The following is a 24,023-nucleotide window of genomic DNA, read 5'->3' on the forward strand; positions in this document are numbered from 1 at the left end:
TTGCTGGGAACAAATGTGATTGGTGAAGTGAGAATCAAGAACAGCAGTGGCTTCCAACAGGTCTAAAAGACTGAAACTAACCATTGGCCTCTTTCATCATTCCCTATCTACAGTAGCAAAAGGCGACCCGTCTGATGATTTTGAGAACCGACGTCTATCTTGCCGAAACTCCCACCTCCTGGTGCCTCTCTGGCAGCAGGGGTGTGGGGGTTTCGTCGGATTAACATTGGGTGCAGCTTTTAGGGTAGTTAGTAGTTTGTTTAGGTATAGATTTGGGTTTTAGGGTTTCCGATGGAGGCGTCGGCGGCGACTCCATAAGGCTTTTGTCTCTCCAAGCTACCTTGGGTGACGGTGCCTTCTCCGGCGAGGTCTCCAAGGCGAGCTGTGCGAGGTTTATATTTGTGTTTGATGCGTTTGGGTGGGGTGATCTTTGTCCTCGGGTTTGTGCGTTGTTGTTTTTGGGCGCCGGTTCTCACTCTGATGGTGCTGAAGGTTCTATCTGGGCTCCCATCCTTGGTGTTAAGGGTGGAGGTGATCTTTGTGTGTTTCCTCTGCTGGAGTTGGAGAGGAAGTTGCCGATGTCTGTTCAGAATCTACGATGTGCTCCGGTGGGTCACGGGTTGCTGGATTTTCCGGCTCCTATAATGCTTGGCCTTCTTCGTCAATACTAGCAGGAGGACTCATGCTTTTGTTGATCTTCGCTATTCTACGCTGCTACGTCAGCGAGTAGATTGGCGAAGGTCGTCGGAATGGAAGATGATGGCAAGGAGGATCGTGGTGTTCTCTTTTGTATTTTCTTCTGTTACCAGGATGCTCTTTATAATTCGGAGATGTACCATGCTCAATATTTATTATAAATTTCTCCTTTTGCAAAAAAAAAAAAGAACAGCAGTGACTTGAGACGATGGTATCATGCATCTGCAGCACTGCAGGGGACCAATCTTGACCAGCAGAGACGCGAGAAAGCAGGTCCAAGGACCGTCAGCCGATAGATCTCGCACGTACTTACTATAGCTGCACGGTGTTGGTGTTTACTGCCCATTGACGGGGAAGAAATAAGTTGTTGCTGCCGGTGAATCGTCCATAGGGTCTAAGCCAGCTGAGAAGCGTAGAAGTCTTCATCATAATAGAACAGTGTAGAACAGTAATTCCGTATTGATTTAAAAAACCGTCAGGATCAATTAACACCGACAAAATAGTCTGGCTCCACACCTGATCGTCCCTACTGTCTGTCTCCCCTGTGTCGCATCGATTTCACTATCAGTATTTCCCTCGTTTCAATGCTCGGTCATGCCGTGAGCGGTCAGAACAGAGACGTACTGAAGCAATGCTATATCGGCTGATACCGGCTGAAGTGCGATCTCCGGAGCTACGCATAACTCTGCTCATTCTCTTCGCAAGTACCAGTGCCACTAGCATCATTAACTTCGACTGGCCACCTCCATGGCTGACCATGCGGCGTCGAAACAAGAGAGCCTGAGCCGGCCACCTCAGCCCACGCACCGTCACATGGACGGATCGTACGTTTAGCCAGACAAGGCACATAATGCGAGCCCTAAACCTTACGATCTCGTGAGAGCGAGACGCGGCACTGCACCAACGGATAAGTTTAGCCATGGGACGATGCGTCCTGTCCCACGAGGCGGCGTCGACTCTCACGGAGGCCCCCGCGCATGTCACCGTCGGGTTCTGTCGGTGCCTCGGCGGTCTAGCTCAGCAGCAGCTCTCCTCTCGCTGGCTCGGGATGGAGATGAAGCAGGGGCGAAACTAGCGTCGGAGATAGGAGGTGTGTTGTTTTTTACTGTTTATCGGAGTTACAGTAATTTGCTGTTTATCATAACTAATTTTAATAGTATTTTTATAGAAGAGGATGCATATGTACCTTCACTCTGTAACCTAGCTCTGCCACTTAGATGGAGCATAATGGATAAATCTCCTTTAATTTAACTTAATTAATTAGATAATTTTTTCATCTTATTTTATAAAGTTAATTATGTAAGTTAAACTAGTGTGGATATATAGATCACTCTACTCCCATCGCCGTCGCACAATCGGGATCGCTTTCCGGGGGGGTCAAATCCGGGAACCCCATCGCCCATTCGCCCCGCCCCTCGCTCAGCAGAATTCCAGATTCGCCAACAGGGAGCCGGCCTTCGGTTCGCCACTCTCTTTTCCTCCCCCACACCCCACCTGTTCTGTCACTGCTCACTAACTCGCAGCTGATGCTTATAACTCCCCGCACCACTGCACTCCGTTATCCTTCTTTTCCTTCCCCGCGCGTTGTGGTTGCTCGTCCCACTCTGCGCTCTCCATCCTGTCCTGTACGAGCGCTTCGTTACTCGAGCGGGCGCTCGGGCTTAGAAGATAGCCCTAGTTCATGAGCAGCAGCGAGTCGGCAGCATCGTTTCGAGTGACTTCGATAGCATACTCTAGTAGCTAGCAGCAATGAGGGTGTACATCACGGCGGCCGCGGACGACGTCATGAAGCCCAAGGCGCCGCAGCCGCAGCAGCAAGCGGCGCGGCGCGGGTGCCGCTCGGCTGTCGTCACGGGGCTCCTCGCCGGGGTGCTCCTCTTCCGCGCCGCGCTCCTCGCCATCGAGGCCGGCGCCTCCCTTTGCCCTTCCTCCACCGGTAAATAAGTTAGCACTCACTTCCTTCACAGTAATCGGTCTACTCACTGCTGTGCTCAGTACTAGCTGCGCCCTACTCCATTTTCGCGCGTGATTAACCTTGACGCGATTCATGTTTCAGGATGCCTGGACTGGCGGGCCGGGCTGGGGGACTGGCTCTACGGCGGCGGCGGCGGCGACGCGACGGAGGTGAGTTACTTCGACCTGGCTCTCCCGAGTCCTGACTGACTGGGCTTGTCGCGCGTTAGGCTCGCGTTGGTGCGTACCAAACTGTGTTAGGAGTCGGAGTTTTGACATTTTTTATGTCATGCGCGCGGCGGGCAACGCGGTTGCTTAGTTTATTTATATATATACATACGTTATATCTTTAATTTTATTATATATATGTATTAGAATATAATACATACATGAATGGTATGCGTATGTGACTGCGCGTGCGCGCGTCGGGACCAAAGAGCTTGTGACGAAAGGGGAATGGGGCACGCAGCACCTCATGCGGTTATGCGATTTTCACGCGGTGGTTCGGCTCTTTGCAGTAAGACCATGCTCAACCAATTCCCTTCGCTATTCAGAATTTTGTCGTGAAGAAATTTTTGTTTCTTTCAGCGCTTCAATAATTTCTTTTCATAAAATAATTTTTAAAATCATTTCTTTTATAACGGGATTCTCTCATTTCTCATTACAAATCATTTAAAATAAAATTGTTAGAGACGAGAGAAAATAAAATAAATAAGATTAAAAAATTGAATGAAATGAAAGGGAAGTGGTTGAGATTGTTTAAGCGTCGTTCACGGGAATGGAATGTTATGGCGGGCCGTCCTACTAACAGGTAGGCCATGTCGGCCGTTGGCTCTGTCTGATCCAGGCGCCGTACTTGCAGTTCGCAGGGTTTGACGGCTGACGACAGTTACTACCCAACGCTGCATGCTATGTCTCATCTTTTTTTTTTTTTACTCCTCGCCAAAGCATTTCCAAAACTAAATGCGTTCTGCTCTGTCATTTGAAAAGGTTAATTAGGCATGCAAAATAGTGGTAAACTAGTGCTTCGTAGTCAAGCCATGCCGAAAAACTGCCTAATTTGGTGAGGGCCGGCCGGGCAGTACAATTCCTATGGATTGGGACTACCAATAGATTCGTGTGACCAGCACAACCGCACTCCATTATTGTTCCTCGAGGGTCCTACGAGTTGGTGGCTTGGATGGGATATAGTGAGTTGCCAGCCGCTACGGAAACTGAACCCCTGTGACTTGTTCGCTAGGATTCCCTTTCTCTCTAGGACGCCCAGAGGCATGCAAATCCAGCTTGGGCGCGCTCGTAAGATGGGGCCTCGCGTTTGGAGCTACGTGGATTTTCCAGGCCTTGTGGACTCGTGGTCTCGTGAGCCGTTCAATTCATACACCCCCTTAGATATTCAGGGGTTATTTGGCTGCTACCCTGAATTAGATTTGCCGGAGTCTGAGCATGCACGAGTGATGTTGTGTGGTGTTCAGTTATTAAACTGAGTAGCACAATGACTCAGACATCCCCACCAAGCTCACGTGGAAACAAATTCCGTGAGACCTTCAGGCAAAAGATCTATGTGAGATCTCCATCTGTACCGTACACTTTAGATCTAACGACTTGCGCGTATGCGTGTAGGCATGATAAAAAACACGTGTCACGCAGAGACATGAGTCTACGTGAGATCCAATCTCATATAATTTGCTTCCAGCTCAGTTGTTTAAAATCGAGCGATTGAGCTCACGCCTCTCTAATTCATCCACGCTTGAGCTCACTCTTCTTTCCTTTTTCAACCAAACAACTGTTTCCACACCATGCCTGAGCAGACAAGCAGTACCGTGCCTTAGCAAGCACCCTTTTCTCTCAGGCACGGTGAGGAGGGCAACAACCAAACAGCCCCTCCGTGATGCAGAGCGTGCTCAATAATCTTTGCCTCCATGTGGAGCACCTACTGAACCTGCTTGATCATTGGTTGAGAAGGTTATTTTGTGCTGGGCATATACACTGGGAGAAGCTAGGGTCACGTACTGTACCGTACATGAACTAGATGCAGAGACGTTAATCAAAGGTTTCAGGCAAATAATTAGCACTTGTTTTACCACTGTTATGCAAAGAGAGAGCTAATTGTTGCTGTCTTGATTCATGGGATGGCCAGGAATTTATGAAGGAATGGAGGAGGAGTCACAGGGAAGCCACCCTGTTGGATCCCGTGGTGGTGGAAGCAGCGCCGGATTCCATGGACGGCCTCATGGCGGAGATGGGCACCATGCTCGCGTCCTACGACCGGCTCGACATGGAGGCCGTAGTGATCAAGATAACGGCCATGGTACGTAGTGTAAACTTATCATCATGTTCCGACGAATACTCTGTTATGGCCTTTACTGAACTTTTGATAAGCTGGCATCATGTTTGCATGTTACTGCCTTAGCTGAAGTGAGCGCTTTCAGCTTTCCACGGCGAAAGGCCGCATCATATGGTCTCCCTTTTCGCGCATTCTCTAGAGTAAAACGTATGGCGTACGTGTACATTACAAATCCTGATCATGCTTATCCAAATGTGAAACATACAAATTAAACCAGCAATTATTCACACATGCCAGCCTGTGGCCATATGGTCCTTCCCATTGCTCGCGTTTGAGTCCTATGAACTATGATCAGCTTGCTAAACCGGGAAACTTTCGATTCACGTTGGAAAGGAATTGTTTCCCGTGAAATTTCGACGAAGTTCAAGCCCCTGCTTACGTATTTACAAGAATTTATTACTTGATTTAACTCTTGGTAAAAATTATTTTCTCTCAGCTGTTGAAGATGGATCGGAAAGTAAAGTCATCAAGGATCCGGGCTCTGTTCAACCGGCACCTGGCCTCGCTGGGCATCCCCAAGAGCATGCACTGTCTCACCCTGCGGCTAGCCGAGGAGTTCGCCGTGAACTCCGCGGCGCGCTCGCCCGTGCCCCCGCCGGAGCACACCCCTCGCCTGACCGACGCCTCGTACCTCCACATCGCGCTCGTCACCGACAACGTGCTCGCTGCCGCCGTGGCGGTGGCTTCCGCCGTTAGGAGCGCCGCCGACCCTGAGAGGCTGGTGTTCCACATCGTCACGGACAAGAAGAGCTACGTCCCCATGCACTCGTGGTTCGCGCTGCACCCGGTTTCGCCGGCCGTCGTCGAGGTCAAGGGCCTTCACCAGTTTGACTGGCGGGACGGCGATGTCATCGCCTCGGTCATGAGGACGATCGAGGAGGTCCAGAAGAGCTCGCTGGATTATCACCAGTGTGACGGATCAGCTGAGAGGGAGTACAGACGGCTCGAGGCCTCCAAGCCAAGCACGTTTTCGCTCCTGAACTATCTCAAGATCCATCTCCCAGAGGTAAATCAACGGATGCATGGTCACCTTTGATGAATGAAGTGGTGGCACTTACTGTGTGCTATTGGCATCTGATCTGACGTGTTTGCTTGAGCAGTTCTTCCCTGAGCTTGGGAGGGTCATGCTCCTCGACGACGACGTCGTGGTGCGCAAGGACTTGGCCGGGCTGTGGGAGCAGGACCTGGACGGGAACATCATCGGCGCGGTCGGCGCACACCTTCACGACGCATTCGGCGGTGTCACCTGCATCGACAAAACCTTTGGCGATCACCTGAATTTCTCTGACCCTGCAGTACCATCACTAGGCCTCCGCAGTTCGCAGTGCGCGTGGTCGTGGGGCGTCAACATCGTCGACCTCGATGCGTGGCGACGAACAAATGTTACCGACACGTACCAGTTCTGGCTGCAAAAGGCAAGTTCGTTGTCCTGAACTCTGACCATTTATCATACCAGGAGCAAGATGTTCTTAGTCATACTGACATTTCGTTGCGTTATCTGCAGAACCGAGAAACGGGCTTCAGGCTGTGGCAGATGGCATCTCTGCCACCGGCTCTGATAGCGTTCGACGGCCGGTTGCAGGCGATCGAGCCGCTGTGGCATCTGCCAGGCCTCGGCTGGCGCGTCCCGGACGCCGAGCTGGTGCAGTTCTCCGCCGTTCTGCATTTCAGCGGGCCGCGGAAGCCGTGGCTGGAGGTCGCGTTCCCGGAGCTGCGGCAGCTGTGGCTCGGCCACTTGAACGCGTCGGACAGTTTCCTAGAAGGCTGTGGTGTGGTCGAATAACACATTAACACGGTGTTAGAACAATGGAAGATCGACCTGGGAAGAAGAGAAAGTACAGTAATTTGGTTCAAGATATACTGGGTGCAGAGCTGGGGTTCTGAGGAGAGGGAAGTAGGTGTTGCCTTCAGTCTCTCCTCGCATTGAAGCTCTACATAGGACATATCCTACTTAGTTCAGTGTGACACACTAGAACTACTCACGATGTATATACCAAGGGGGTTATTTTCGGTGACAATATTAGTTGGACTAGGCGAGACTAGCAATCTGTGCCAAACGCCCAAACCTTTACTCTACATGAAAGTGAGTTGCACAATTGTTTTAAGTGGGTCTAACTATTTTTCAAGCGCTTGAAACCAATTTCTTTTTCAATTGTCATCCTAGGACCCTGGCGTAAGTTGTTTTCAATCGCTCGATTTTTTTTTTACAGAAAAACCGTGGGGGAGTTCCCCACAGTGCAAGCCATTTTTGTATTATATAGAAGAGTATTTACAAGCAGGAAACCGAAAAAATAACAGGAAGGGAAAAAAGCTAAAAATTCTCTAGCCATGATTGACTAACTAAACTAACTATGGCTCTCTGGATAACCAGGGCAAACTCTTTTTTTTAAAGATAATTGCTTGAAAATTAGTAACTCTTATTGTAATGTTCCGTATGCACTTGCAACCTAAGACTGGACTACCCGAATCTTAATTCAGATGAGCCACTATCAGACTCCTGCTTCAAGGCTCCAGCTATATTATTCTTTTGGCATTTTGGAGCTATCTTTTAATTTTAGAGAATATAGTTAGCTTTGGTGGTATCTGATGAGAGACATGTGATTTTTTTATTTCTAAAATCGAAAAATTGTAAAAATAGGTGTCCATTTTAAAAAGTCGCACAAAAATAAACATATAGTCCAACGAGCGACATGCTAAAAAAATAAAAATACAGCATTCCAACACTCTCAAAATTCAAAACATTATCGAAATAGTCTTGAAAAAATCTTAAAAAAATATATATGTTGTAGAGGATTCTATAACCTAGCTCTTAAAAAAAACTCAACTCAAAAAATTACATGTACAATGACAAACAAAAAGATAAATTTCATTGTAGACGGTCACATCATATTTTTGTCCCGTCCTCTTATCTGACTGGTGCAACTCCGGATGGCCTCTTGCCTCTCTCAATTCAGGGCGCAAGTGGCCCAGGCCTGCCCACAGCCATCGGCCCGCTCACCCGTCCCACAAAATTGACCCAAATGGATATTGTGGCCCAACTGCCTACTGGAGAATGTTATTGCGGACTAAGCCAAATGGCCCAGTGGGCTGAGGCCCGCGTTTGAGGTGACCGAGGCCTATCGCTTCTCCAAAGGAAAGTTTTTTTTTCCGTCAATCCTCCAGCGGCGGCGGCGGCGGCGGCGGCGGCGAGTGTGCGCGGGGAGCAGGGGCGGCGGCCGGCTAGGATCTTTGAGGAGGAGCGACGGCTGGATCCGTGCTCACGAGCCTCGCCCCAACCGACGGTGGATCCGAGCTCGCCGGCCTCGTCACCTCGTATTCTTCTCTCGTAGTCGTCGCCCTCCTCCTCCTTACCTCTACTGCTACCAGAAGTGCAGTTCCATCCGGACTCCGATCGGATTCTTCTTTTTGTTGGCGAAACGGAAGTGCGGTGCCGAGGCCCGCATTACCCTCCGCCCCTGATGTCGAGGCTGCGAGCTCTGTGGCAAGCTTCCTTCAACGCCACCAAAAGAGGTAGCTCCCTCACACAAACCCCTCTGTTGCGGTGGTGGTGCTCGCCGTCTGCTGTTGGGTTCAATTCCTTGACAAAACCGATGTAGTACTGCTCTTAGCTGTGTGTGCATATTCTTTCTGATGTTTACGGCCGTCCGAAATGATAGGCAGAAAAGGTCCATTTGAGGTTATCCCCCGAGTGATGAGGACTTGACTTTCGTGCGTAAGAATGGCACATAAAGGTTAGTGCATTGTCGGGATGTAGGATAATAATTTTACTTTGAATTGCTAAAGTGTTGAGCTTATACACGAGATCAACATTGACATGCATTTCTCCTCGATACTAATCCTCTTGAAGCTTCATTATAAATAGAATATAATGCCGATTTCATTCCAAGTGTACACTGCTGGTGCCAGTAGCCTTTGGCTGGTCTATAACATACTAGGCGGATTGGCGCGCCTACGCCGCATATGTTTTTTTTACACAGAACATGATAAAAGAAGATTAAAAAAATTATGTTGATCAATTTTAGGCATCTCAATATTTATTTATGAATTTATTAATATTTAACACATTCACGTAATTATAGGGAAAACAATATTATTTTTATAAATGCATATAATTTTAATATGTAGACGACAGTAATACGAATCTAACAAAATTTGTTTCATATTTTTTTAGTTTTAGATATTTTTCTATGCATTTGGATTATTTCAACCGATTTATCAATATAACTATTATACCTTTCGCTACTTTTCTAGAATTTTCTAAAAAACTATATTATATATGTAAATATATGGATACGTATATACATACATACACGTATATATATGTACATATAGGTATATATATACCTATCCGTATCTATATACATACATATATATACGTAGGACCCACATAAACAGTAGCTACATTGTATATATGCTACAGTAGCTACAGTCCCATAGCCTATGAGAGACCTCCAAATCTTGACTTCTAAAAAATTACATTATACATGCAAATATATGGATACGTATGTATGTACATATATATATATATACATACGTAGGATCCACATAAATAATAGCTACAGTGTATATGCTACAGTAGCTACAGTACCATAGCCTATGAGAGGCCTCCAAATCTTGGCTGGTTAATATATAGTATAGATTATATTGCTATTTAAGTTGATGTTACTCATACATGTATGTTGAAATTCCTGTATCCAAGGAACTTTTAGACTTTCCTGCTTGAAGTAAGCTGGATAAATTCTTCTGGGGAATACATGTCTCCTTAATTATTTTGTCCTATGCTTTAATTTTTCTTGCCCACATACCAAATTGGTAGCTCTTGTATGGAATTCAGAAGATCTAATTCCACCGAGTGAAAGATTCATCTTCAATTTCAATTCAAAGAGATGAGCTGAAAAGATGGCACTTGTATTCAGATGCTGAGTATGGAGGTAATGCCTCATCTTGAAATTTTGCTTGTATAAAAATGAACTGTTGCAGTTTCTCTGAATTACAAGAAGTCTGAAATGATAGAACAGTTCATTTGTTGTGCTTTTGTGATTCTGAGAAACTCATGGATGATTTGTATTCTTCATGACTGGGTGGTGCTGAAGGTCCTGCTTTGTTTTTGTCCCCGGTAAATGTGAAGAAGATGCTATATTGACTTTCTGAAGGCTTACAGTACAAAAATGTATAGCAGTTGATTCCTGTCCTTGTAGGTTCCCAACATAGTTCTAGGATAACCATAGCGTCATCTTAACCAATATCTTCCTAATTTATACTCCTTTTCAAAGGATACAGACTAGTATAGTTTGTTGAAAAACATTACAGTTCATCTATTCATGGAGTTCTCTCTTTGTTGCCTGCCTTTTCTCCTTTCCTTCGCATCACCATGAATGTTCTGCAAAGGGCTATATCTTGTCAATTCATTATAGCTTACTGTTCATTATAGTAAGACAAATAGTGTATTATCTGTTGCTAGTTGGGGATGTAGCTAGGTGTGCATCTATGGGTTACTTAAACACTAATAGTTTAGTTTATTATTTATTGATACACTTGTACCACGGAATAATGCATGTAATGGCCTTCTTAGCTCCTGTTGGAATTCGATAGCCTAATTTTTTTTCTCTCCTGTTGAAACACTCAGGGAATGCCACCTTTTGCTGCTAGTACCAAGCTTCTTATTTGCATCTATACTCTATGACATAATATGATTGAACAGAGTTTTTATCCAGGTTTGTCTTCTGCGTCATTGGAGATAACTGATGGCATTGCTGGTGGTGATACTTCATTAACTGGTACTATGAGTTTGATGTTCTTAACTTTTTCAGCGCGGTCCTTTTTATTTCATGGGAAACTCGGTCCAATCTTCTGAAGCAAAGTTCACATTGTGATTCTGGTAGAAAAGAAAAACAAATGACTTATATGTATTTTCTGTCACTTAAAGGCTTAGAGCTAGTATGAATAAACCTCATGGACTATGGAATGCTTTCTAGTGTTTTTCTTAGCATTTGTCTGAACAAGTTTAATTATTAGGGGATATCAGCTGGTGTCTTTGCTTTAATTATTGAATAGAAAACATACAGGTTATTTATTCATTATTTCCTTAGACTGCATCTTAACCTTTGACGGTTCTTGCTCCTGTTTTTTGAACATGTGCATCCTGAAAGGTGTCTTTTCGGGTAATCTTTCTTTGGATATGTCCGAGGGATCAACATGGAGAATCAGGCGTAGTGGTTTCTGTGGAATGCGATCGAAGAAGGTACAGTTCTTTGTTTTAGGGCGAGATTACGATTCTTACCTGGTTAGTTCAATGAAGGCTCTGGCCATTTTGGCACTGCTATGATGTGCATCACTGCACTGAGGGATCTAATTAGTTATAGAGTCCTAACAAGTTTGATTAAAATGTTGCAGTTAAAGCTCTTGAAAAGAGATGGTCAGCTACTTAACCGAAAATAGCAAATAGATGTGCTTTTAAAAAGCCACCACAACGCTAGGCAGACCATTAGTTGGACTTCATTTAGATCACCTTGTATTGTTCTTTAGAGCTTGGGTCATTCATATAGACTTTGATAAGCAATGGTTAGTTAAGATTTCCTTTAAAATCTACCAAATAATAAAGATGTTTTTTTCCTTAAGTAGATCTGTGCCCAATAGTTTTAGAAGCCATTCTGTTGACAAAAATCCTTCTTGTCATTCCCTGTTTCAGTTTGATGGTTTCATTGATCTTGATGCATATGATACAATAGCAATGAAGCTCAAAGGGGATGGAAGATGCTACATATCTACTGTATGAATTCTCGTCCTGAGTCACTTTGAATATTTGATGTTCATTCAATAACCGTTTTCCAAAAAAATGTTCACTCAATATCATCTGTGCAATCTGAATTGGAAATGCAGATATACACAGAGAATTGGGTGAATTCACCTGGACAAGAAGAAGATAACTCGTGGCAGGCTTTTGTGTACATACCCCAGGGCAGATGGCAAATCTTGAAGGTAAATTACAATTTACTCAAAAATGGAAATATGTGAAAAATTCATGTGAAACACCAGCTGCCCTTTCTTTCAGGTCCCTCTTGATCGATATTTACCTACATGGAGAGGAAATGTGATCGAAGCAAAGTTGGAAATGAACCCTGCTCGTATCGTGGGGATGTCTCTCTCTGTAAATGCAGAGGGCGGTGTTCCTGGTGCTAAGACTGGGCCAGGTGATTTTAGGCTACAGGTTGATTGGATCAAAGCACTGAGAACGCTGTGACTTCCTCAAGTCAGTCCTATTTCAGTGCTTGAGTTTCACATCGGCTTTTTTCCTTTTCTTCTGTTTCATCACGCTCTACCATAGGTGAAACGTCATCAGGTACCAAAACCAAAACCACATAGAGTAACCATAGTGCAGATTGCCAACTCGGCGTTTAGATGCATGAAATGTTTCTGTTTGTATCAGTAACCATGGAAGGCTGCTGCTGTTCAGCGAGCGCCAATGATTTTCCTTTTGAGGTTTCTGAATGATTGATTAAATATGGAGCACTTGTCATTTGACTAAGGTGTCCCATTTGAACATATGTGGCTTCTCGGTAGTATCTGATCTCTGATCCATTGATGTTCTTTCTGTCCTGCCAATTATACCAGGGCAGGGATCAACTTCTTAAACAGCTCAGATTTACTATTTGATATAGAATTTAGATATGTGCACATATTTTTTTCCCTGAAGGAGATTATAATCAAATGCCAGGAGGCAGCATAACCGCTGTATTCAGAATTTTCAGCCTGCTAAATTGCACGTTTTGCTCGAGCTGAAACGATTAGCCAAGACCTGTTTCGTTTGGTCAAAAACACATGTTTTTCACTAAAATGGCTTAGACCATGTGACAGTAAGCAATGGAAACTTCTCCATGCCTTGATTGGAGGGAAAAGGAAGACACGATACATTTCCACCAGATGTGCAAACCGAGAGTTCTCTTGTAACAAAACGAGATGCAATGTGACTACGGACCACAGGAAGACGAACGAACAAAATAGCCAATGCAGTCAGTTTGTGTTCTAGTCCGAGCGCTCGCATAGACATGTACGAAGCGGTCTCGTTCGACTCCATCTCTAAAAAGCTGTGGAAATAAATTTCACTATTAAAAAATAAAAAAAAGGCCGCCCAATTACAAAGGCAATTGGCGAATGGTGATGACTAGTCTCGCATCTGCACACAAAACAAAGGACCGGTCAGACTTGTCATCCTTCGATGAAGCCGGTCATGCGCAGCACGGAGTTGCGCAGGTGGCTGAGCTCGCGCGCGCGGCCGGGCCCCGACCGCAGCGCGAACGCGGCGGCCGCCCTCTCCGACCGCCTCCGCGACACCAGCACGTGCGGCGGCACCATCGTGCCGCAGCGCCCACCGTCGTCGTCGTCGTCGCTCCGGCGGGAGGAGCGCGCGGCCGGCTTGGGGATGTCCACCGGCCTCGAGCCCGGGTACCGCGGCTTCTCGGGGACTACTCGCCGAGCCGGCGTCGTCCTGGGCGGCGTCACCGCCACGGACGACGAGCTGCAGCCCGGCGCGCTCGCCGGCGAGTCGTCGCCGTGGGGCGCCTCCGGCCACAGCACGTCGGACTCGTACAGCTCCTCTCCCGTCACCATTATGGTCGATTCGTCCGTTTGACGAGCTTCTGAGTCGCTCTGGATGCTTCGGAATTTGGTTTGGGCGTCGCCTGGTTTGCGACGGACAAAGGGTTCTTGTGCTACCAATGGAGCGGGAGGCGCGTATTTATAGGCGCACTTGCGACTGCAAGTATCGCGTAGCTTCCCACGTACGGCAGCCCGTCGGGGGAGACGGAGCTTACAAAATTGATTATGGGGTCTTGTTGGCTAGCTTGGATTCTGGATAATTATTATGTACATAAGATGTTGCAGAAGATTATTAGTAATCAAATTTTGAGAATGAATTGTATAACTTAGAGAAGTAGAATTCGTTTTTTACTAGATTTTTAGGAAGCGGATGGTATAAAAACATAAACTATAACAAATAAGAACTATATGATCGTAGTAATTTCTGTCAGGTCCAAATCAAATATAGAAATATATTCAGATCAAACACAGACTCGCGGGTCAATAAAGGGTTTCGATTTTTGATTGAACGGGTGCACAAAAGAACAGGTGGCGTGTCAGACTAACGTATAAGCGTGTTTAAAAACAGTCATTTTGGGTGTGGGAAATGTGGCAATTTCTTTTCAGGAAAGGTATAGTACTAGTGATTTTTGACTGCTCAAAAACCAAGTTAATCCGGCTGCAGGTGGCTGCATCGAAGCTCCTGATGACGAGAAACTTTGATTACTTGAATATATTATTTTTTAACGCAAAGGCAAGAGCTATGTCCTTCAATTAAGTAGGAAGAGACGTGTACGATACAAATGGCGGGCTTAGAGCCACGCTGTCCATTACACAAGGTATGGATAGATGCATCAGCTTCAATTGCCAAAATTGGCTAGGACACAAGAAAATTAGGACCGCTGATTGAATATATTATCGCTGTGTCAATTCTCTAATCTCTACATATCGGTATACTTCCAGGTATTTCGGTTGTATCCCTAGGCATCGATACATACTCTGTCATGCAGGCACACAGCCATTGGTATATATATTGTGTCCATGCTAGTATTTATTACTCCCTTTGGTTTTAAATATTTAACGTTTTAATTAAGATATGGTCAAATTTTTTAAATTTTATCAATAACTTTCAAAATAATTAGTTTGAAAACATAAAAATCGTATGCATAAATTTGTCTTAAAAATATTTTTATAATATTATATTTTATTAGATATTATAACTATATTTTAGAAGCTATTAATAGTTAAAATTAGATCGTGGTTAAATCATAAAAGCATCAAATATTTAAAAATAGAATGAGTACCTTACCTTAACTATTAGCTCGTGCCTTGTGATAAGTCGCACTATATGTGTAGTGGGAAGTATTTCATGTACAGTTCATTTTGTACAACTCAACGTGGTGTTTTTGGCCTATTGATTCATCAATGGGCCACCGCTCAGGTGATGTGACCCGTTTGATCCCTTGGTTGTAAAGGAGTTGTGCCGATTAATTAGTCGTGTATATAGCAGAACCGATGTGTATTACTATAGGGAATAAGTCTACTTACCTCTAAAGTATTGAGGTTTGTCCAGATAACCCCTCGTCTAAAGTATCGGGGAAATCCACGGCGCCCGAGCGGAGTAGCGCCTAAAGCTACATGCTGAGAAGCGTCCACGTACGTGCGCTACACTAGACGCGTGTCTGAATCTGCAAAATGGAAGGCCAAATCCTTCGTATAATAGTATGGCGTGCGACAGGATGTGCTCTTGAAGCTAAGCCACGCTTGGCATGATTCGCCCACGAATGTTAGGGCGACGCGTTCCTCATCATCGTTGGCGTTTCCGGACCAAAGAAACGGGCCGATCTGGCAAGTCAATAATGTTCGTTATCGCTAGCGGACAGCACGATTATTGTAAGGATAAGAATAACGTTTTAGGTTGGGTGCAGTTAAGATTTTAAAATTTAGCTATAAATTACTTTTTATATATTAAATTTGTATATTTAAAAATAATATTAATAAATTTGTCTTAAAAACAGTTTTTTAATAATATAATTATTATATTATACAAATATACTATATTAAAAAAATAATAGTTAAATATGTGTTTTTAGAGACCATGTCAATATTCAAAACACATTTATTTATGACTAGAGGAAAATACTAATCTATACATGGAAAATGACCCATTGTTGGTGGGTGGGCCACCTCGATCCTGTACTTTTTAGGACTTTCTGCATCTTCTTTTCCGGTAGGAATTATTTTTCTACCACATCTAATATTTGTTGAATACTAGTATACTGAATACCCACCGGTGGAACATATGCAGTCTCAGGTTTTATATATGGTGGATGTGCTTCTATGCTGTAAAATAAGGTGTTCATTTGATCCTGAATATTGTGTCCATGGCCTGTCGAAGTTGCAGTTCTTCTTCGACATCAGGCTTTCTTCTTTTTTTTTGTCCCAAAGAACGGAACCCACTAATCTTATGCCATGGTCTGTTGGAACTTGGAAAATGACCGGATCATCGGTTTATGCCACTTGACGCCTAATATTAACCATGTTTTTAAATATGTTGTGTATTTTGTATTATTGTGATAAATTACACAAATTATGAGCAAACCATATATTTGGTAAAGCCGTGAAAAAACCAGCAGCAAATGGACCTAAAAGGGGATAAGGTTGTACTAGGAATGTAAGTTGGTACTTAATGAGTAGTTCTAAGTTAGCACTTAGTTTATTTTTTATTAACTTAATTGGGTGGGATAAATCGTGTCTGGCTAATTGCAGTTGGTGTTCTCCTTTTTCAGATATTCCTTTCGGAGGATAGCTACTTCTCCAGTCTCAAGAGGTGATGGCAGGAAGGGTCCACTGTCTCTGGTAACTTTTAGTTTCTTTAGGGAGTCTAGAGTCTGAGGGCTTCGGATAAACTTTTTATAGCATCTTCTTAGTATTATTTGTGGGGCTGAGATATTTTCCCAACACTAATATTTCTAAAATAAATAAATGAAGGATTAACTAATCTTATGGCACTCTCTGTTGGAACTCTGAACATGACCATTTCAGTTTATTCAGTTGCCAAGAACCGGAAAGCAAAAAATGGTTGAGACCATAAAGAAAACAAACCCTGGAAATTTTCAAAGCCACGATTGTATATGCTGCCAATCCGATATGTCCCATCTATCGTTGCGCAACGTAAGCAAGCTTTGGTTGTTGCGTTTTGGATAGAAGAAACAATGGACGCTTCTGGTAAGTCAATGATTATTTCACTAGTTTAGTATAGGAACATGCGACTGGGAGAATGAACAGGTGGAGCAGAACCTGAAATCAAGAAATATTTAAGTATGCGTATAGTCGCCCATCCTTGCCATTGTGGGCAAGGAATCCAAACCAGCGTACGTGCTCACGTTTTCATCGGGTTCAACCAACCAACCAACGGAGATTAAAATGTCAGCAACGGATTAGAGTAATGTGTTGCATCTTGCATGCTCACAAACTGCCAACAAAAGGGTGACACCTACACGTCCATACACCTGTGCTTCTGTACATCTGGATGGGTAGGAGAGGAGGATCAATGGTTACTTCGATGGAAGTTGTAGGAGAAGAAGATAACGTTACGTACGGTGGTCCAATGAGTATTAATGAGAAATAATTAATCTGCTTGGGTTACTTGTGCTGAGGCATGTGCTAGTCAGCTATTAGCTGTAATTCTTATCAAGAGGGTTAATTTGAATTTTTCAACTCTTCCTGAAAATAATATCCTTCTGCTTGTAGGATAGGTTTCTACTCTATTTGCTATGGGAGATTTCTTTAATTTCAGTATTAATGAGAAATAATTAATCTGCTTGGGTTACTTGTGCTGAGGCATGTGCTAGTCAGCTATTAGCTGTAAATCTTATCAAGAGGGTTAATTTGAATTTTTCAACTCTTCCTGAAAATAATATCCTTCTGCTTGTAGGATAGGTTTCTACTCTATTTACTATGGGAGATTTCTTTAATTTCATTCTGAGTGAAAGAATAATGCTCTAATTGGAGATCTCCAAAGGTAATCCTTTTAGTTACGGAACTTGGAAGATAGGTGTGCGTCCTTTTCTTGTTTCGTCGAACAAGATGAACAAACATAATATCGTTGGTTTTCATGTTCATCTCGTAGCTAAAGTGGCCAAGTTCATCTGAACTGACTTTGGATTCCACTGCGTTTTACTATCACACACCTACAGCGTCCGTTCTTACTACAGTAACTACACGACGGTCTTTAGAATAAACCGTGTGACCACGCATCCATATGCATGTGTGGAAGAAGAAAGAAGACGTTACATGAGCTCATCCTTTCACTTGCATGCAGTCACGTCGATTCAAACTTGCAAAAATGAACTCAAAACTGCTCCTCCGATCGAGCGAAACGAACGAACATATTTCCCGCAAAATTTTCAGTCCTACTCTCGCATCTTCCACGCGGCCCTCGTCCTACCGCTTGGCACGACGAACATCATCATCGCCTTGTTCCTCTTGGCCCTCCGATCGACAATAGCATGCGGCGGCACGAAGACATGGCTGCCGATGATGACGTTGCCGCCACCGAAGCCGGCGCCATGACTCACGCCGACCTTGCTGAATCCGGGCGTTGGTCTCGAACCTTTCCTACCAGATATTGGCGCTGACCTTCCGGCCGGGGATGTCGATGGGGGAGTTACAGCTTCATCGGCCGGTACTCGCTGTCGTCCTCGTCGTCGGTGTCGACGTGAGAGTAGTACACGTGGGGTAACTCGGGGACTTCTGCTGCATCTGGCCATAGGATGTCTGCTTCTTGGAACTCTTCCTCCTGCTGCTCGATGTGTAGCATCTTGTCGCTTGACATGATTGTTTTGTATTTAGGAGAGGATAATTGCGTATTATGTGCTAGATTGTGGATATATACCTACTAGCGCTATCTAAGCTGAGTTGGTTCCTTTGCTGGTCCTCGGGCAGCTGATCCGGATTCGATTCCAGCGGCTATCTCTGGAGTCGCTCGCTCAGCACCTCTATTGCTGGGTGAGTGTGAGCCTTCATATTGAAGGAAAAAATATTTTGCTTGTGTTGGGTTGAATATTATCAGTTAGGAATTGGCACGAGTTATTGCACTTGTTTGGTCAGTACATACTGTTCCTTGAACGAGTAAAGATTCAAGAACTGATAGATGCAGCAACGTGTAAACGTGCGCGTATGAAGAAACGACCAACATTTTCCATTTTTACTCTGCAACCAAGGGGCGCATTCACCCATGCACTGATGCACATGATTGTTTTACATCAACACACTACACACCGGCCACCCAATTCACCTCACATTTCGTATGAATCTAATTACAAACGAATACAAATGCCTCGCCGTTCTTTATAAATCTCAATCCACGGAGGTTATTTACAGCTAATTAACCAATGAAGTAGACAGCAAGATCGACGCCTGCTTGGGCGCCGGAGCCACTAGCTAGCCCTCGATGAAGCCGGTCATGCGCAGGACGGAGTCGCGCACGCGCCGGAGGTCCCGGCCCTTTAGCGTCCGGCCCTGCCCGGAGCACATCGAGAACGCTGCCCTGCGCCGCTCCAGCAGCACGTGCGGCGGCACCACCTCGCCGTCATCAGATTGGTCCTCCCGGCTCGCCTCCCGCTCGTCGACCCGCGCGCCCGAGGCCGCCGGGATCTCGATCGGGTCCGTGAACGGCCGGCGCTCCCGCTCCCGCTCCAGCGCCCACGCTGCGCACCTCGCCGACGCCGCCGCGCTCTGCGACATCTCTCGCTGATCCGCTCTGAATAAGCTTGGAATCGCAACGGGCTAGTAGTGAATTGTGATGCTTCTGCCTCTCCGTCTGCCGCTCGGTGCGGCGCGAGATATATAGGGCGCGCGCGCGAGCCGGGACGACTTGGCCCCGGCGGCAACCTATCTCGCTCGCTCTATCGGTAGCTACCCGTCCGCCAATAGCAAGCTAGCAACCCAGCCAGTTTCCGTGTGGAGCTGCGCCGCTTGGTGTGACAGACAAGTATGCGGCGGTTTTGGGCTTTGACGGGAAGGGAAGGAATAATTCGGCCGGCGGTTCAGGTCGACCGCCGGTCGGTGCCGTGGGGAAGGCATCAAGGGCAAGACCAAATTCCGACGTGTCCCTTCCCTTCTAATTCAGCCCCAAGCTAACGCGCCTCGCTCGGTTGCGCGGCGGCGCAAGTTTGGGGATCTTCGCGTGCTACCACTTTGATGCTTTCGGATGCGCTTCATCGCTGACAACTGTACCAGTTTGTCGTAGCGCCAAGAAAGCTGATCGGGTCGTTTCTTAACCGGTTGTTCGTCCCCACGTGTGCGCATCTGCGTGCGTATGCACCTTTGCACATGACACTGACGTCCGGAGAAGGAGAAGCTAGCGTTTGCACGCGTGGTACGTGCAGAGAGAGAGAGAGAGAGAGCAGTCTCATGTTGCCCACGATCCCGAACATTGGGTTGCCTGCCATATTGCCCTCGATTAAGTTGGCAATCCCACGCAGGGGCGGGCACACGTGAGGTCATAGGGTACAGATGTACACTTAAATATTTATTAAAAAATATTACTAGTTTGGTTGCTCGAAGTTTTTGGATTCACAAGCGATTTTTGCGGAACGACATCCAAACGACAGCGATTCAAACTTTCCATACAATCGGGTCGAATCGCTGTTTCTCCCCATTCTCTCCCGATTCAGCCCTTCTATTCAGGTGTTACGAGATTGCTCAAAAATCCATATTTTCGATCTCTTTTCCTTATAAGTTTAGACTTTCTAAAAGACTCAAAATATCTACCAATTTTTTTTTAGGTTGTATAATCTATAAGCAATCCATTTTAACTAGTTGCACTTAAAAAGCCTGAACAGAATTCAAATTAAAATTCATTAAAGTTGATTGTTTTTGCACATTTCATGAATTTTTAGAGCTTTAAAAGAATTCCCAAAAATAAGGAAAAAAATCGCCAATATTCATCTTAATTAATGGGCTAATTTCTAAAATTATCTCCAGATATAAGTTATATAGTGAAATTTCAAGCTTCTTCATATAACCTCACTTTTTATGAATTTGATCAATCTCAATTAAATGCAAATGCACGCAACAATTGTTCAAAAATGATCAGAGATGATTCTCATGTTGTATATGTATATCAATTGTTGAAACTGAAAAAAAATGTTTTCAGAGAAAATCTGGAACCAAAATATTTCTGAGAGAATCCAAACGCTAGGCGGGGCGCGGTGACGGCGCTGGCATGAGCGAGATGGGGCGCATACGGCTTCGCGCGGGCACGATCACGATGAGTATGTACATACAAGTTGAAAATACTAGACCCGTCACTGATCGCACGTGCCTATTTGGGCATTGCATGATGCAGACTGAGTATGCCTTACTGGGAAAGAATTTACTAGTGATCATCATGAAAACGAGTCGACTTGCTAACCTATGAAAACTATGGAATGATCTATGCGTCGACTTGCTAACCTCATTGCATATGCATCTTCTCTTATTTAAACAAGTGACATTGGCATTCGTAGGGCTGCGGAGAAGAAGCATGGTCAAGGAAAACAAAATTCATCTCGAGAAAACTAAAAAAAAAGGATAGTATCAGCTTGGACAACTGGGTTTAATATATGTCAACCTTATAGCTAATGCAAACTACAGTAGTAATAACTAAAAAGCAACCAACGCAGTAAGTGCCATCAGGGTCAGCTAGGTTGCATTCACAGCTAGAATACTAGTATCTACACATACCAAACACGCAACTCTCCGGTGAACATTTTGATTAGGACGTGAACGGGTTGTTTTGGTGTGCTTGACATCCGGCTGTCTGTGTCTGTAACGAACCTAACGTATATCAGCTGGTAACTGAAGGGAAATAAACACGGCAATGTCTAAGGCTGAAAAGCAAAACCAAAAGGAGAATGCATGCCACATTGCTTTTGCTTGACTTGAGGGGCCTATCAAAATTGCAAGCTACTGTACTGCAAGATAGGCTGATCCGATCCGGCCGGAAACATGCATACTTTGACGAAAATTGCAATGTTTTTACATCATTTTGCCTTAGTCAAAATGCTGCTTGCAATGAAATGCTTCGCATATCCTTTTCTTTTTTCCACCTGGAACTGATATCACATTGTTACAATGTAGATGAGGTTCTAAAATTCATCTCGCTGCCACATGCTGGCGATACTTCAATTGGTTTCCCTTCACAGTGTGAGCATCGATGCCAAAAACAAAACGCAGGGACCTCAACCACGGCTTTCTCCTCGCTTTCCTTCGTGTGAAAAAAATTCCCCTCTCCCTAGGGTTTCAAAATTTGACAGTTACCAAGCGAAATTCATGATTACCGACCTTATCGTTTCGAATCGATAATGAAATGCGAACGGCTATCAAATTTGAATTCAAAAAATTCAAATCATATTTAAAAAAATACATAAAAAACTAGAGACAATTCTAAGACTATCTGTGAAAACAAGTTAAAAAAATATGTTTGCATCGAGAAATATGTGCTCAAGTATTGTAACATTGAAAAAAGACCAAAAAAAAAGAAAAAGACTGAAACAGGCCTGTCGGATGGTGAACTCCTAAAACAGGGATCCGAAGGAACCCTTTTGAGATTCGGCCGGGGGGATGATTCTGAATCTGTCTTGTAGGAGAAATAAATGGAGCGCAAATACGATGGCAGGTGGAATGGAATGATCGGATGCAGAATGCAGTAAATGCACTGGAAGTTTTTAGACAGATTCGGGCCACACTGAGCGTAATACCCTACTCTTGTGTGGATGCTATAAATGCACTGAGGATGTCTCTCAGGGATGTTGCTGGTTACAAGAATATTTGTCTATCCTAGAGCTTCGGGCTCCTAGTTCTTCGGTGATCTCAGCTTCTGTGCTTGTACTTAAGCTCTGTCTTGTTCCTTGGCTTCCTTCGATTGAATCTCCAGAGAGACTTTCCGTGTCCACCGGCTCCTCTTAAATACTCGTCGGCGATAGCGTACCCCGAAAGGAAGGGCACGAGTTCCAAGACGCCATAAATGGAAAAGCAACCATCATGGGCTGCTGCGCGAAGTGATGGGGGGGGAGGGGTTGAAAACGCGCCCCCGCCCGGTCTCGATCGTCATGATGTCGTTCTGCAACGGGCGTCGCGGAGAGGGCCCACCGGGCAGCCACCAAGCAGCCCGACGTGCCCGCCCGGTCTTGTACGCCTGACACAACAGGGCGACAGGCGGAGCGCCTTGGGCCTCGCGATGTTATCCCAAGGCGCGCCGGATGACACGGGATAGGACCCGTGCATTAAATATCCCCACGCCCTCCTGGCAAAATGTGGCAGGGACTGACATCGAGCGTGGCAGGAGCAGTTGAAAGTGATAGGCCACGCGCCCTCTTAAATGCGGCATCGGGCCTTTCACTGGTTGACACCTCACCGCTTGACCTTTGTGGGGGCCACTGGTGTAGGACTTCTTAGGCCGTTGGGGAACCGAGTGCTCAGGAGTCACTGTTTGCAGCCCCAAGCACTCTCTCCCGGATATGCCCTTTCTTGGTCCTCGGGAAACCGAGTGCTCGGGGGCCGTTGTTCACGGTCCCGAGCACTCTCTCTCGGAATTGACTGTTCAGGTCCTCAGGGAACCAAGTGCTCGGGAGTCGCTGTTCACGGCCCCGAGCACTCTCTCCCGGAACTAACTTCCTTGGGTCCTCGGGGTACTCGGGTGCTCGGGGGCCACTGTTCGCAGCCCCGAGCACACCCTTCCCGATACTCGGTTTTTCTGGTCGTCGGGGGACTTGGGTACTCGGGGGCCACTGTTCACGGCCCCGAGCACTCTCTTCCCGGCACTTGGTCTTCTCGGATCATCGGGGAACTCGGGTACTCAGGGACCACTGTTCATGGCCCCGAGCACCCTCTCCCGGGACTTAGTCTTCTCGTACCTCGCCACGTGACAAATTGCTGATCTGGCCTCAGGACTCGGGGACATCTGGTTCCTGATTCACCAACAAGGCCGAATGCACAATGCAAATGGCCCGTTTCGGCCCAACTCAATGGGATAAGACTGCCTGCCTCCGCGGCTCCACCACGTGCTCATCCCTGTGTTCATCGCTTCAGCCACAACAAAAACTTCACCTCCGCCTCGAGCTCTGCCAGATCTATCGAGTAGTCGAAGCAATTTGGAGGAGAAAGGTCAGAAATCAGTCGGGAGAAGGCGGTAACTGAGCGCATCGTGGAGAACTTCAAGTGTTTGGCGACTGAGCGCATCGCAACGGTAACCGAGGCTTTGCGGGTGGTAAGTCGCTAAATCTGAGCGATTTCTTGTTTAAATATGTCGGTTACCGCTAGTAGGAGCTTGGCAGTGTGGTTCGGCGTCGATACGGTGGATTTTTTTGTGCGATTCGCTCGGTTATCGGTGGGATTCGCTCGGTTATCAAGCTTGGTAAGGGTTAGTTCCAAATGGTTAGTGTCGGTAAGGGTCCGTCTTTAGGTTGTT

At 45.6% G+C, this 24,023-nt stretch overlaps 3 protein-coding genes and 2 pseudogenes across 3 annotated transcripts; 2 read left to right on the top strand and 3 right to left on the bottom strand.

The window, feature by feature from the left end:
• Nucleotides 1–2,065: 2,065 nt before the first annotated feature.
• On the top strand, nt 2,066–7,097 carry LOC133908640 (probable galacturonosyltransferase 15). The gene is made up of 6 exons (XM_062350756.1): nt 2,066–2,632; nt 2,753–2,820; nt 4,787–4,957; nt 5,430–5,999; nt 6,094–6,408; nt 6,498–7,097. The coding sequence occupies exons 1-6, from the start codon at nt 2,446–2,448 to the stop codon at nt 6,774–6,776; spliced, it is 1,590 nt and encodes a 529-aa protein (XP_062206740.1). The 5' UTR covers nt 2,066–2,445; the 3' UTR covers nt 6,777–7,097.
• Nucleotides 7,098–8,117: 1,020 nt separating this feature from the next.
• LOC133908641 (probable complex I intermediate-associated protein 30) lies at nt 8,118–12,535 on the top strand (annotated as a pseudogene).
• Nucleotides 12,536–12,850: 315 nt separating this feature from the next.
• On the bottom strand, nt 12,851–13,686 carry LOC133908642 (protein S40-1-like). Its single transcript, XM_062350757.1, has one exon. It carries the CDS (start codon nt 13,598–13,600, stop codon nt 13,199–13,201), a length of 402 nt encoding a protein of 133 aa, XP_062206741.1. The 5' UTR covers nt 13,601–13,686; the 3' UTR covers nt 12,851–13,198.
• A 4,288-nt stretch (nt 13,687–17,974) lies between these two features.
• Nucleotides 17,975–18,459, bottom strand: LOC133910067 (uncharacterized; annotated as a pseudogene).
• Nucleotides 18,460–18,749: 290 nt separating this feature from the next.
• LOC133910068 (protein S40-1-like) lies at nt 18,750–19,689 on the bottom strand. Its single transcript, XM_062352589.1, has one exon. The coding sequence runs from the start codon at nt 19,313–19,315 to the stop codon at nt 19,013–19,015; it is 303 nt and encodes a 100-aa protein (XP_062208573.1). The 5' UTR covers nt 19,316–19,689; the 3' UTR covers nt 18,750–19,012.
• Between the last annotated feature and the right edge of the window lie 4,334 nt (nt 19,690–24,023).

Source organism: Phragmites australis, chromosome 2 (genome assembly GCF_958298935.1).
Source record: "Phragmites australis chromosome 2, lpPhrAust1.1, whole genome shotgun sequence".
NCBI lineage: Eukaryota > Viridiplantae > Streptophyta > Magnoliopsida > Poales > Poaceae > Phragmites > Phragmites australis.

Coding starts and splice junctions, on each gene's coding strand:
- LOC133908640 (XM_062350756.1), top strand. CDS start 2,446: ATGAGGGTGTACATCACGGCGGCCGCGGACGACGTCATGAAGCCCAAG. Junction 2,821..4,786: donor GCGGCGGCGACGCGACGGAG/GTGAGTTACTTC, acceptor TGGGATGGCCAG/GAATTTATGAAGGAATGGAG. Junction 6,000..6,093: donor TCAAGATCCATCTCCCAGAG/GTAAATCAACGG, acceptor TTGCTTGAGCAG/TTCTTCCCTGAGCTTGGGAG.
- LOC133910068 (XM_062352589.1), bottom strand. CDS start 19,315: ATGTCGCAGAGCGCGGCGGCGTCGGCGAGGTGCGCAGCGTGGGCGCTG.
- LOC133908642 (XM_062350757.1), bottom strand. CDS start 13,600: ATGGTGACGGGAGAGGAGCTGTACGAGTCCGACGTGCTGTGGCCGGAG.